Genomic DNA, 16087 nt, shown 5'->3' with positions numbered 1-16087 from the left:
ATTAACTACACTACTACTAATAAATTAAAAATTCTATAAACATAATAACAAAGAGCTATGCTATTATGGTACACAACAATTATAGTAATCAATTATTTTTCCTCCATATCTAATGTAATTAACTAATCCTTCTGTATCATTATATTTTTTATCTGTAGGAGGTTTTTTTGTTGTTATACATTTTTCTTTACCATATTGTTCTTTTAAAACATTTTTTGTAATTCCTAATGCGATATTAATTTCATGATAGACAGAACATCGTTCATTCCAAAAATCTCTAATTAAATTGAAAGAAATTTTCCAGAAATTATATAAAATTTCCTTTGTTTTTTTATAATTTTTTAATTTTCCATTAATAAATTTACATAAACTTAAAGGAATTATTCCTTTTATTATATCAATACTTGTAAAAAAATCTTCTCTAATTGAATTATCCCAAATATAAGGTAAATCTGGCAAATCAATATCTTCTACATATAATGCTTGATTTTCTATATGATCATTAATACTATCAATTAAAATTTGTTTTATCTGTTAAATTAATATAAAATTGTCTTCTGATCTTTGGTTACATGTCCAAACATGATTAAATTCTTCTTTTTCTATATTACATATTGGACAAAAATGATCTTTAAAAATTGAAAAACATGATTTTTTAATATGTTCTATTGTAGGTATTTCTTCAATAAGAAATTGAATCTTTTTTCGCTTTAACTTAGATTCATAAAAATCTGTATGCATAGTACCTTGGTCTCCTTGTAGTAGATAAAATGTAATTTCCCAATCTACTTGTAGTTTTCGATATTTATAATTTCGATTAAGATTTAAAAATTGTTCCAGATTAAAAATATTTGTATATATTTTTAAAAATTTTCTTAAACTTAATTCTATTGGTACACCATTCCATTTAGGAAAAAATTTAATTAATGATAATGACGTTGTTTTAATATTAATTCCTAAATGTTGTATGTAATTATATTTATCTTTCAAATGTTGATTAAATATCGAAAAATTAAGATCATTTTCCTGAACAAGTAAGATATTAATATTTAATGATAATGTTTTAATAATTTCAAAAATTATAATCCACATATAATTATGGTGTTTTAATTTAAAAATTTGTCGACTCGTTAATGAAAAAAAATTATTAATTCTATAATTATTATATGTTTCTATTAACGATTTATCTTTTGTAAGAATAGTTATTCTACTATTTTCTGGTAATATAATTATAGAACATAATAATGCTAAAATTAATGCTTTTGTTACTGATATATAATTATTATAACTTGAAAAAAATTCTAATATAAATGTCGAATTCAAATCAAATGTACTAAAACCAAAAATTGATTCAGCTATAATCTGTGCCTATGTTTTTTGCTGATCCATCTATATAAGTTAAAAATTGTTTAACATTTATTAATCTTTGAGAATATAATAAATCTGATTTATTTAAAGATAGATCTATATATTTATCAATTATATTAACATTTTGATTCTGAAAATTCATTATAAACCTTGAGTCCATAACTTGATAATATTGTGGATTTAAATTTAAATGTTGATTTATTTCCATTATCTGAAAAATATCTACGTATTGAGTTTTTGGTAGAACTAATGTTTTATTTTTTTCAAATTTATCTGTAAAATTTTTTGTTTTTTCTCCTACTAAAAACATATTAGATGTTTTAAGCTTTAATAAACATTTTTTTGATTCACGAGTATCATTTGCAAAATTACAACCAGAACAAGTTTGAACTTCCATATAAATACTTTGTTTATCACTTGTAACAATATAATGTCTAATAATGTATTCTTCTCCCTTTTTTTCTTCATCAAAAATTCTTCCTATTTGTAATCCATTATTCCAAAACATTATAAATTGTTTTTTCTTACATTCATTTGGCGAAATTAATTCGTAACCTTTTAAATTATTAATTACACATAGATAGAAAAACTCTTTCCGGAATTATTGTATACAATATTTCTCGGCAGAAAAATACCAAAGGGTATATTACAAAAAGATAGAAAATATTTTATTTTATTTTATTTCAATTTTATTACTGTTATCGCTGCTACTAACTACTAACTGTTTACACATCAGCATTAACGTTACTAACAACATGAACCATAGTAAATTTTCATTTATTTTTAAAGGTTCTTGCATTATTGATAAAATCTTCTCGGATGAAGATAAATATAAAGCTTTAGCGGAACTTGCAGGCCCACTCATTTTACATGATGAATATTTGCTTGCACAACGGCTTGGAAATATCAAAGTGCGTTGGCCTTTTGGATAAGAAGAATACAAACGTCTTTGACAAACGATGACCAGGAAGCCTTATACACGCGTTTATTATCAAAACAACAAGACTTACTGATTGGGAATCATGATTCTATATTATACAATGATAATCTTAAAACAAATTTACCCCCTGATTGTACACACAATCTAGCCAGTAATAAGGTAGTCACGATGTGTACACCTGATGGTTTCATGGATACACAAAGTTGTACTACATCACTTGCTAAGCCGCCTCAGTTAGTGCTCTGAAACGAGTCGAGTCGAGTCGAGTCAAGTTAAGCCGAATTAAACATAATTCCGGCCAAATTTATGGAATTTCCTTTTTTGGAAATTATGTTACACAAAATCCGAGACGAAAAATTTTTGAAAATTACAAAAATGGAATTTTGTGGAACGGCTATCGCCAAAAAAGGAAATGATCGGCATAGCGAATTAAAATCACGTGATTTAATTCGATTCGGTTTGACGGGCCAACTCGACTCGAATCGAGTCGAGTTTATATTTTTATAATTTTAACTCGACTTGACTTGACTCGATTTAACTTGAGTCGAATCGAGTTTACATATAACTCGACTCGACTCGACTCGTTCGGAGCTCTAGCCTCAGTCACGTGAAAATAGCAATTACGCAATACCAACGAACAATAAGAAGAGAAAAACTAAGACTAAAGGTTCACATTTTTCTGCTATGCCGGATGTGAATAAAGTTCAACAACTGCATAAGAATATTGTACAAAATGACTTTTGCAGGGAAAACCAGATTGAAATGGAGACTGAGTCATTAAAGAATTTTGAACATATCGATAACAACACTCCAATGGAGGATGTTTTTCTCCTTCCAGCCCTTGATAGTAATCCGCAACAATCTGAAATATTGGTAGATTTCTCACCAGATAGGAACGATAACACATCGTTGCCAATGCAACCATCCACAACAATGAATACGCGTCACAAATCGGATACTATATGGAGAGAATTATAGTTGCTCAATCAAGATGTCATAATGAACGAGGCTGACGATGATAGCGATAAAAATATCACCAACAATAATGTAAAAGGAACAGTTATGGATCTGTTTCCTCCCAATCCACTTCATCATTACAAGAATTCGAATCAGCTATTAAAGCGGCTCCAAACACCACTGACACAAACACTGATGATGCGATGGATCATAAATGGTATCCCCCATCAAAAATCAAAAAACCATCAAAAATTCTTTTAGACATTAAAAAACACCCATCATGCAACAATGTATCTATCCATGCATATACAGAAGAGAAAGTTGCCACGTATGATGCGTTTATTTCAATTAACGACATTGATCATTACAACACGGTCAAGGATAAGATCTCTTTTATAGAACTCAATGTACGAAATATGTCTGACTACGCTGGCATCGAGTACAATGCAAAGGATAAACAGATAATTATAAAAAACTACGTTCTTGGAGGAATGAGAAGAATGGTTCATATTTTCAACCATTACTTCAAGACTAGCAATTTCAAGATGATCGAAAAGAAGTACTACACGTTACATGGTCAACGAATCTCAAGCAGAGAATTCAAGATCCTAGAAGTCCCCAATAATACAGACAAGAATGCTATAGAAAGCAGCATTTGACGCCTGCTACATAGCTGCCCATTTTTTATAACAGATAAGAGTTATAAATATAGATCTGAGACCACAATGACTGTTTACTTTACGGTGAAGAATGAATATGCCAGACAATTATTGAAAAACGTCTGGTCCATTGATATAGAAAACTATATATATCGTCTTGGCCCCGTGCATTTTAAAACTAGTGATTTTGATGATAGAAAGAAACATATAGGAGAATTCATTGGCTTTAGCGATGAACATACAGCAGCAAAGGCGATGGAAATGACATCTCCATTCAATCCGAAGAGTACCTTCAAACAAAGCCTGGACAAGATAATCGTCAAATTCCAAAATGAGGCAGATCTCTTTAATGCTTGTGAGAAACGATACCACTTCAATGATTTTAGTGTTAAAGGTTACCCAATTGGTTATAATTGGCCACAAAGAGATCAAGCCATCAGCAAACTTAAAAAAGCACAAAACGTTAATATTCATCATCAGACATGTAATCAATCAACATCAGATGTTGCCAATGTGCACAACATTAACACGACCCGTTGCTTCAGTGACAACGATAAAACGAATAACGTGGCCAACAAACAACACAAGTTCATAGAATATCAGGGAAATAATTCGCAATGGAAAATATACAGGAGAGATACTAGCGCAAATAAATCTCGCAGAAACCAGAAAGAGTTTAGTCACTTACCATCGTGCGCTAATAGCTCTAATAGCATACCTCTTGGAGTCAATTCAAGGAGGAGATTAAATAACAACAAGAACAACTCAATTAGTACGAGTAAAACACCCTTCGACACATCAAGTACGCATAGTAATACACCCATCAATATCAATCGCCAAGGGGATTGGGATGAGGTGATGAGTCTCTGCTAATTGCAACCTCTTCACTTCTTATTCCTTTTCCGAAACAACTGTCGAAAGGAGCGAGGGGGGACAATAGCTGGGTCCCATTTATTCCCTCTCTAACTAAACACGGCTTAACTTATGACAACACGACTGACTCCACGCAAAATCAAAATGCTCAAAATTATAATGGAGCCATCGGAAGTGATGACCCTAATAACAATGATTTTACAAATTCACAATTCACAAACAATAACAATAATCCTAATTATAACGCAAATGAAAACTTAATGAGAGACATTAATGATTTTCTCACAAAAGAACGATGTAGATTCCAGGAAAACGACAGACAACAATCTCAGTTAATTTTCCCTAGCTTATCATTTGCCACACACAACATCAATGGTATTAAGACCAATGTAGATAAATTTCATCTTTTATTACAAGATTTACCGGATTACGATATCATTGGAATCAATGAAACGAACCTGGATAAAAGTGATGCGATCTCTTTGAATAATAAATTACCAGATGGCAGACTCATCTACTCAAAAGGAAACTCGAATAAAATCAGTGGAAAAGGAGTTGCAATATATATGAAACATAAATGGAAAAAACATATAGGTAGCATTGATAGCCCTACTGATAATATTTTATCTGTTACTTTAGTTTTCAAACAATGCAGAATAATTATTACTCAAATCTATATGCCACCTAATGACACAACCGCACGATCAGAAGTCAACAATTATTTAAAGACATTAGTCAATGTATATCAAAATACAAATGATAACACAACTTATCTGATCATTGCAGGTGATTTTAATGCCATCGTCGATAAATATATGGACAAGCTTCATGTAACAAAAAATTGGTCAGCCAACACCAAAATTTTAGATTTTTTGAATAATAATGGTTTTATCGATACATTTAGAGAAGCTAACCCTGATCTCAGAAAATTCACGTGGTCTAACAATGTGAACGTGACTCGTATAGATTATATATGGCTGAGTCCTAACTGGTGTAATGAATTACTACACAGCACGATCATAGATGCACAAATGTGCACTTCTAGTGACCACAACATAGTGACTTGCATTGTTAACACGTCGGATATTATTAGAAATCACAAAAAATCAACCTGTGCAAGAAAGAATAATGAAAGAATAATTTTCGACTACGCAGATATGAATAAGGAAAAATGGGACAAATACAAATTGAATACGCACGATTGTTTTAAAGATCCTGAACTCTGGAAAATCCTCGATCAGCCCCAGCATGATATACAGGATCTTAATAGGATTTGGTCGATTATTAAAGAACACATGCTCAAATGTGCAACTAGCTCTATACCGAACAAAAAAATTCGTATGGGCGCAAATATGTCAAAGAAAAAAGCAGATTTACTAATCCCAAAACACTTGTACGTGCAGTTAAGATGACTTCGTTTAATGTATTCAACATGCAAGAGATTAATGGGTAAAACTATACCACTAAATACGAAAAAAAGGTTTATTACATACATTAACCACATCAATCAGCAATGCAACAATGTTAAATTACATGCCCCTGATGCAGTCTGGAACGCAGTCTGGGCAAACCATGTTAAAGATGCTTGAACAGTAACTATGAACATTATCAAACAACATCGAACATCTGCGCAGAACAAGTTGATTGAGGATTTTATTAACAAAAGAGCTTCCATGATACAAAATAACCAAACCAAGATGCTCAACAGTTTATTAAATAGACATAAAGACAAGATTGTTATGGAAGACTGATTCAAGACAACACAACAGACAACTCGATCAAGTTGATCACTGAACCTGAGGAAATTTTAGAAAAATGCATTAAACACTACCCGGACCTACAAAAAAAGAGACTACACAAATTTGATACAATCTCAGAAGAGTGGAGTGACATATATGAGCTGATTGGATCTATTAACGATGATATTTATAAAGATATAATGGAACAACCTACAGTCGATGAATGGTTTGCTACCTTAAAGGAATGTAATGACTCATCAGCACCAGGTTTATCAAATATAGGGTACAAACTTATTAAAAAAGCTGGCGACAAGGCACAAGACTGTTTTAGACGTTTAGCTGAGATTACATACCAAAATGCCATTTTTCCAGAGGAATGGACAACATCACAAATTTTTCCAATCCCGAAACTGAAGGAATGGAAATATTGGCTCAATAACACGCGCCCCATTTTATTAATAGAATGTTTAAGGAAACTTACAGTTAAAATTATCACAAAAAGACTGAGTGCGTGCTTGCTACAACACGACGTCCTCAAAGGACCAAATTTCGCAGGCCTCTCAGGAGGTTCCACAAACACTCCAATTCATGTGATCAATAACATTATTGAAGACGTACACGCTTCAAAGAAAGAATTGTGGATTTGCCTACATGGATATGGCGAAGGCTTTCAATTCTGTTGGAATGATCCCGTTAGAAATGGTGCTAAAAAGGATTAAGTGTCCACAACCCCTAGTGGATTTCATTATTAATTTATTCAAAAACAGAAAACTTCGAATAATCACGGCATATGGACTTTCGAATGTTTTCCAGGCAGGGGACGGCATAGATCAGGGAGAAACAATTTCACCACTCATTTGGCGCATTTTCTATGATCCTCTCCTTACACGGATACATCAAGACAAGAACCTTGGTTATAAACTCAATACGAATTGGCCTACCATAGATTTTCACAATGTTATTGCATCTGAAACTACACTTAAGGCTTCTTGTATAGCATATGCAGACGATACTGCATGGATTGCTTCTAATAAAGATGAGATAACGAAGATCATCAGCATATCGAACTCGTTCTTCGAACTTAATGATATTACGATCAACAGAGAAAAGTCTGAACTCCTGGTTTGGAACACACCCAAAGGCACTACAAATGAAATTAATATGGGAACCGAATTGACATTGATAAAAGCCAACCCTCCCTTAAAAGACGCTAGATATCTGGGCATTTATATCAGAAGTAGAGCAGGCCAGAGTCATGTAATTAAAAGAGCGCAACAAGAAATTACTTCAATAACTAACGCACTTAGATACAAGAAGGTCACAGCAAGCCAAATAGCATATGTCAATAATGTAGTTTTAATGGCAAGACTCGAATACAGACTGAAAACTACTTTGGTCAGTGAAAATCAATGCCAAACAATTCATAATCGTATGATTACTCTACTTAAGACAAAAATGAGAATCATAAGGTCCACGAATAATAATATTTTCATGCACCAAAATATTGTTGGATTGGTGCCATTATCTCAGCATTTACATACAGCACAATATTCAGAATTTATTATTAGAATTAATTCACAAGATTGGGATGGAATAAGCACGAGAATCATGCTCAGGAATGCACAGCTTCGCATAGGAGTACAAGGATGCATATTGGTTGACCACACAGAGCTGATTCTAAAAATCAATTTACAAAATAACTTTAACTTTAATTTATTGAAATCATTTAAGGATCAAATGTTTAGCTTCAGGCCAACAGATCTTACCGCATGGAATTTAACCACGCAACATCAACACACTATTATTTCAATCTTGCATACATCTGTTGATGTGGGGCATACGAATTTCAGGAAACTAGAACAATCAAGGATAAAGGCCATTGAATCTTTTATCAAACGACCTGCGGAATTACTCGATATTAACTTTCTAGATCACATTACACACAACAATGGTGTAGATATGTTATTCTGGACTCAGATCAAAAAGATTTTTGGTAAAAATCCCAAAGGGCCAATCCCAAATTTTTTTAAATACTTGGAAGAAATAGCTATCAATCAGAATTCGAACGGACAACGTACATTAATAGAACAGTACCAAGCTACGAATATCCCGACTAATAAGATAGTTTCACTTACACCTTCTCCTCCTTCAAGAGACGGAAGGCGTAAAGAATGGATCATTACACGCGATAGAGATGAGTACCAATTCGGAAAAATTTTAAAGAAAAATCTCACACGATTCTCATATCAACATTGGATCAGACAAGACAACAATAATTTGATTACCCAATGCGCTGGATGCTCAACCAACTCGACTCATATAGAGGATGATCCTGTGTGCGTAAAGAAGGAAAAATATCACAAATCAACAATTATTGACGTAAAACGTTCAACTAATAATTACCAGGACACTTCTACTTTTGAAATTTTGACACCTGTTGATTTGATCAGGACGAGAATAATTACAAAACCTTCGTTGTACGAGAATGAATCCCTTTTGTATCACTGGATATCCTGAGTTATGACCTAGACATTATTAAAAGAACTATCTCATCAACATTACTAATCACAGAGCTCTCAGATATCCTCGGATGCCTCGAACAAATTGACAATCAAGAGTTTCACTTTTTTACCGATGGTTCAATGGATTTGAATTGTATAAACAATGAAGATGTCATTGTAATGGGAGCAGGCTGGATTTTAAAAAATACAGATATTAGCTTCTCATGTGGAATAAGATTCCACCCCTCATCAACCAAACCTGAATTGCTTGCCATACTGACAGCTTTACTAGTTGCCCCTAGTGAATCACGAATACACATTCATACGGATAGTCAGGCAGCGATCGATGGTATCAACACAATTAACAATATGGTATCGAGACATGGCTGCAAATTTCTTAAACTTAATAATTATATCATTCTTTTTGCCATTTATGATATTATCACGTCTAAGAGATTGGACATTGAAATACATAAGGTCAAAGGTCATTCAGGTTGTCATTGGAACGATATGGCTGACGCGATAGCAAAAATAGGTAGAGAAACGGTGGTTGTCAATTCTAATAGATTAGTTGACTTACAATTTATATGCAGTTATAGTTTTCCTTTATTATTTCTGCCAGTTTGGCATAGTATAGAGATAGATAGACGTGTTCGACAATTTTGTAGAATAGTTTCAGAATCATTGGAAGAGGTCACATGGTTTTTGAATAGTAATTGAAAGGATTACTTCGATAACCAAACACATGATATATCAATAGAATGGAATTGGACCGCACGCTGGCACTATCTTAATAACATTAACAAGAGCCGTTGTGATAATCTTGATACTAACAATACCCTAATTAATTTCATAAAGTCTTCAAATAACTTATTACCTACAGTTGACAATCTCAGAAAACGTAATGACATTTATGATGATGTACCGTACCCAGCTTGCCGTGATCATGAAGAGACTTTGAACCATTTAGTAATATGTGCTGGATTGGAACAAGCGTTCCTCACTGCTGAAAAAGAAACGATAGATAAGATTCGGAAATATCTCAAACGTTTCAAGTGCAAAAAATCTGTCACAATCAATGAACTCTACATCAGCATAATTGAATATAGAGACCCAGCTTTCCCTGAACTGAAACAAAGGAACAGACAGGAATTACTACGTGGTTTAATTTCACACACAATTGTAAAGAAGCTTAGAAAACTCACATCAAAAAGAATTGCTTCACGCCTGTCTCTAAAGATCATTAAATACTTTTATGAAGCTTTTAGAGAATATGTTTGGAAATCGCGATGTAAAATGATGAATGAACTAGAAGAATCATTGCATATTACACCTCAAGACAAGTGTAAGACCTCAAGGACACATAAGGAGGACGTAGAAACTCAACGCGATCACTATCGACATACTCTAACTGCATTTCGTGAACAAAAGGTATCAAAATATAATGAAAGCTTGCGTCAATGCAAAGATCATCTATACCGTTTGGTAACAACTGGTTTATTGCCTCCCTGGAAGTCTAGAAAAATTTCCATTCAACATAAAAATAATAATAATAATAATAATAATAATAAAAATTATGATAAAGTTGCAGCGTAGTGGGTCCCATGATCACCAGACATTGAAGATAGGGCCTTTATGGCTAAGATGACCCGTTACTAAACGAAGTCTACCTACGGAGTCAAACGATCACTAGACAATGCACACGTGGGGTACTACCGGTATGACGAGTGGTTTGTAGTTTAATTATATTAGAGTAGTTATTAGGAAATTTTACTTTGTATATATCTTTTTATTTTTTTACTTTAATAAAACTGCAAATGCGCTGCGGAAAAAAAAAAAAAAAATTATTAATTACATTACTATACCGATAACGTGGTTTCAATAAATTCGTATATTTATCTTCTATTGTAATATTATTTAATATTGAAAAAATTTTTGGGGTAATATTACTTGATCTTAAATTTCCAACAAAACGTCATTGTTTAAATTGCCAAAAAGTTAAAAAATAATCTCCTTTTAATGTAGTTAGTTGATCTAGAAACATTAATTTATATTTTCTTAATTGTTTCAAATATTTTATATAAACTTTTGGTGTAATTATATTTATAATTAATTCATGCCCACCTATTATTTTATTCAAATTGGAAATATCCAATTTATCTAATTCTATTGAAACATTATTTTCCTTTATTAAAAAGATAATTTCTTAATATACACTAGTGTGCGAAACACGGATCACGTGACTATAATTTGTCACCCATGTCACACCCCTATAGTTTTCCATTTTTACTATTTATTCTAGGGACTTAGAATTTTTTCAGTAGGAAAAACCTTATTTGTCACATATTATATGTCACGTCTACTAATTTCAGCCAAATTTTATAATTCCAGCCAAAAATTACCATAATTTCCAATTTTGGAAATTAGAGTAGCGTTACACAACCCAAAAAAGGCAATTTTGTTTCTCCGTAAAAATGAAAATTCGTTACACAAATTTCCAAAATAGGAAATTTTTATGCAGATCACCGAAAATGATAATAATCACGTGACCCGTGTTCACACACGTAGTGTACAAATAGAAATAGTCTATTAAAAAAATATTATTTATAATAAAATTATTTTTAAATTTTGGTAAAAATACATTAATCTCTTTTTTTTGATATGGCATGTCTACTAAAGGACTTTTATCTAACCATAACTTATTTTGAATATCTATTATTCTAATTCTCATAATATCACCTAATAAACCTCTGTCATTTATTTGTATAAAGAAATTATTTATCTTTGCTTGAATCTGATTGGCCCAGATAGAGTGTATATTATATATTAGATTATTCTCTACTATTGAATTAGGCGCTGTTGATGCAAATTTAAGTTTATTTTTAAACATTCTTCTATATGGTACCATCATTTGATTACATTCTTTTTCTGTAAAAATCATTACTTGAGATCTATACTCTATTCTAGAAAGTATTATTGAGTTAAAAATGTAAGCCGTTTGTTTATCTGTAATAACTTTCCTTTTTAAAGTATTTGTAATTAAATTAAGAATATCATTTTTGCATTGATTTAATACAAATTTTCTATCATCATAAGCATTGAACCATACTCCTAAAATCCTAATTGAGTTTTCTTTTGGAACTGGAAATATACTAATTTTTTTATCTCCAAAATTAATATTAATTTTTTCTTTTTTTCCAAAATCATAATTCTTTGATCGTAAAAGTAATTCACTTTTATCCTTATTGATCTGTATATCATTTAATGTATAAAATTCATCTGCAATAGATAAAAGTAATTCCAATTCATGTTTGTTTCCTGATATTATATTAGTATCATCCATGTAGGCTAAATTAGAAATATATAGCTTATGTTCCTTTTCGATATTCTCATAAATATTTACAATCTTTTTTGTTGATAATTTGTATCTCAAGTGATGTTTATTTAATTCGCATAGAAGAGGGTTATAGTATATACACCACAAAAGAGGAGAAATTACTTCCCCTTGATCAATTCCTACAAGAACATCATATTCAGGGGTTAATCCTCCAGCTGTGAATACTTGATTTTTCCTATTTGTAAATAGACTTAATATTAATTCAATAAAATTTAATGGAATTTTTAATCTTAGTAGAGCTTTCCTTAACATATTTATATTAACTTTATCATACGCTTTTGACATGTCTAATGCCAATAACCAAAGTTCTTTGCTATTTTCATTAGCATCATTAATTAATTCTTTAATAATTCTTATTGGTTCAAATGTTGAACTTAAAGGAAGGCCTGCAAATTGATTACCCTTTAAAATATTGTATTTCTTCAAAATTTTTGATAATCTTTGATTTAATATTGCTACCATGAGTTTTCGTACTGTTTCAAGCAAAGTTATTGGTCTGGTATTAACTAAATCACATCCCCACAGTTTCGGCTTTGGTATGGGATATACATTAGCTAATCTCCAATCTTTAGGTATTTGTCCATGTTTAAAGATTCCTGATATCATTTCTTTAATTAAATTCAAATATTCTGGTGATGCATGTTTAATCATTTCATAAGTAATGGTTGATGGACCAGACGCTTTATTATTAGGTAAATTATGTATAAAAAATTGCCATTCTTCATCAGTGATCGGTTCTAATATATTTTTATATATTTCTGGATTTATTTCATCTATAGGTTGATATTGATATTTCCAATTTTCTGGAATTTCTTTTTCTCTGTTAACACTTCCAGCCACAGTTTGAAAATGATTATTAACTATTTCTTTAATTTTATCTATATCTGTAACTAAAATTTTTTTTCCATTATTATTTGTTGTTAATACTTTATCTATAACTATAGCTTTAAATTCTCGTTCAATAATACTATCAATCATCTTCTTTTGATTATCTTTATAATCTCTACAACGTTGGTCAACTGCCTCTAAAATTTTATCTTCTTTATATTTTGTTATCTCTATATTATATTGTGTATAATATAGAATTTCTAAATTATTTAATGCATTAAAAATCTTTTGTATATTATCAGCAGATACACGAATATTCCAATCAAAATTAATTTTATCATAGAAATATTTTGTTAATTTTTCTTTGTATTTTGTCCAACTTTTTTTAATTTTAACTATATTGGATGGTTTCTTTAATAGACTTTTTAAATTTTTAATAAATTTTAAAAATTTATACGCTGAAGACTGTCTTAAAGGATTACTTCTTTGCTTGTTGTTTTTGATTTTTTCTACAGGAATATTTCTTTCACTTGTTTGTAAAAATCCTTGTTTAATTATATTCCAGATTGTTTCTAGATTATTTTGATTTGAAATTTCTTCTTTTGATAAATTATATTTTTCTATATATTCATTAAGATCTTGTTGATATTGTATCCATTTTTCATTATCCATTTTATCATATTGATAGATTATTCTATTAATATCTATTTTTTTCTTTAGTTTTGATAAAGAAATACGTCCAACCAATTCATCTGTCCACATAGAAAAGGTTAACATTTTATGATCAGTATTAATTCCAAATTCACTTGTAAGTTTAATAATTGTAGTATCTTGTTGTTGCATAAATAAACGTTCTGTAACCCAAATATAATCTAAACGTCTTGCCCTATGTTTTTTATTTTTCAGTATAAAGGTTGAAATGCGATTATTAGGAGAAATATTATATATTAATTTAACTGGATCATATAAATTATATTTATTTTCTAATTTGTCAAATATCATATCTTTGTAATTGATACTTTTACCCATATATAAATTTTGTTTATAGTCTTCGTAATCACAATTAAAATCTCCCATAACCAAAATTTCTAATTGGTTAGCTCTTCCTTCTTTAATAATTTCTATTAACTTTGTTGTATATTTCTTATCTTCTTTTTTACATTTGGCAGTTAATTCAGTAGTTATACCATAATATTGTATAATATGTATTTTATTATTTCCCTTAAATGCTAAGTCTATAAAAATTATTCTTCCTTCAAAAGAGCCAGAATTATATACAAATTTTGAATAATTATTTTTTACAATTATTCCTACTCCAATACTTCTTGATTTTTCTATATTATTATGATAAAACATATAATTTTGTTCATCTTTATATATATATTTTGCAGATTTATTTGATATCCATGTTTCTGCTATTCCCATAATATTTATATTTTTTTCTTTCATAATGTCTGTTATCATTATTTGTTTTATTCCTGTTAATCCACTTATATTTAAAGTAGCTATTGTTAATATATCTGTTATAGAATGATGTTTTTTGAATACTTTTTTAATAATAATATTATTATTTTTCCTATTTAAATTTTTTATATTATTTTTTTCTTTTTTGTGAAGGGGTTAAAAATATTTGAATGATTATAATAATTATTATTTGGTTGTACTATCATAATTAATGATTATTGGAGGTATTATTATTGAAGTCATTATCGCCCCCATCGATAATTGCTTCTTGTTAATTTGAGTTAGAATCTAAAAAAGTGACTTGTTTGGTTAAATTTTTTTTTTTTTTTTTTTTTTTAATCGCAGCACATTTATAAATTTATTAAAATAATTAAAGTAATATATAATAAAATTACTAAACTACCTAATTAAACTAATATTATTAATTTATAAACTGCTCGTCATATTATTAAAATACCTCACGCGTGCACTGTCGAATGATCTATTATGCTATACAGGTAAACATATGTTGGAATATGTTTTCTTAGCCAAGGGCCCTGTAGTCAATGCAAGGGTGATCATGGGACCTACTATACTGCAACTATGTTTTCCAGAGCCTTTTGTTATAAGTGAAAGGATATTGTTCTTGCAACGTGTCATAGTTTTACGCAAAAGTTCATTTTTATCTAGTGTTTCATTTGTCTGTTGTATGTCACATTGTTGGGATATAGAACACGAATGGCTTCTAACAGTATTCCTCTTGTCTTTTTTAGTGATGCCCAATTTAGCTTCAAGTATATTCATTTCATAGCATCGCGGATTCCATATGTACTTCCTGAAAGCCTTGTGGAAATGTTTTATAATTCTAGTGACAACCTCATTGGTTACTTTTTTAGACAAGAAACGTCGAAGTTTTGTTATAATTGTATCTGAGATAAGCCCTCTAGTAAGTTCAATACGGTTACGTTCTTTAAGAATAGGGAAAGCTTCGTCCTTATATTCAAAGATAATACGTTCTAACTGTCCCTGTACTATTTTTGTTGAGGATGTGGATTTTTTAATAAATTTCATAATCTTGGATGTTACTTCTGACTCAACCTGCTGAAAACCATCTTCGTGACCTGGACATATAACAATATGTCGGATATCTTCATCATCATGTAAGCACATTGGACATTTGACTTGATTATACAGTTCGTTCCATTTTCTAAGATTGTCTATGGTAGGTAATAAATTATTTGAACATTTTATAAAATGTATGAATTTATCATTGGTGGAGAATGATAAGCAATGTCCTTTGTTAAGGCTATTAACGTATTGCCAAAATAACCCCCAATGCCATCTTGAAGTTGTGAATGTTTCTTCAAAGTAAGAACTCCAGT

At 30.4% G+C, this 16087-nt stretch overlaps 1 protein-coding gene across 1 annotated transcript; it reads right to left on the bottom strand.

Moving 5' to 3' along the window:
• Positions 1–63: 63 nt before the first annotated feature.
• On the bottom strand, positions 64–1876 carry OCT59_002428 (uncharacterized protein; the record flags this gene model as incomplete). Its single annotated transcript, XM_066144501.1, has 2 exons — positions 64–508; positions 1518–1876. 2 exons carry the CDS (start codon positions 1874–1876, stop codon positions 64–66), a joined length of 804 nt encoding a protein of 267 aa, XP_065995659.1.
• Between the last annotated feature and the right edge of the window lie 14211 nt (positions 1877–16087).

This window comes from Rhizophagus irregularis, chromosome 10 (genome assembly GCF_026210795.1).
Source record: "Rhizophagus irregularis chromosome 10, complete sequence".
Classification (NCBI taxonomy): Eukaryota; Fungi; Glomeromycota; class Glomeromycetes; order Glomerales; family Glomeraceae; genus Rhizophagus; species Rhizophagus irregularis.
The sequence above is the reverse complement of the archived record's forward strand: the minus strand, read 5'-3'. Positions and strand labels throughout refer to the sequence as shown.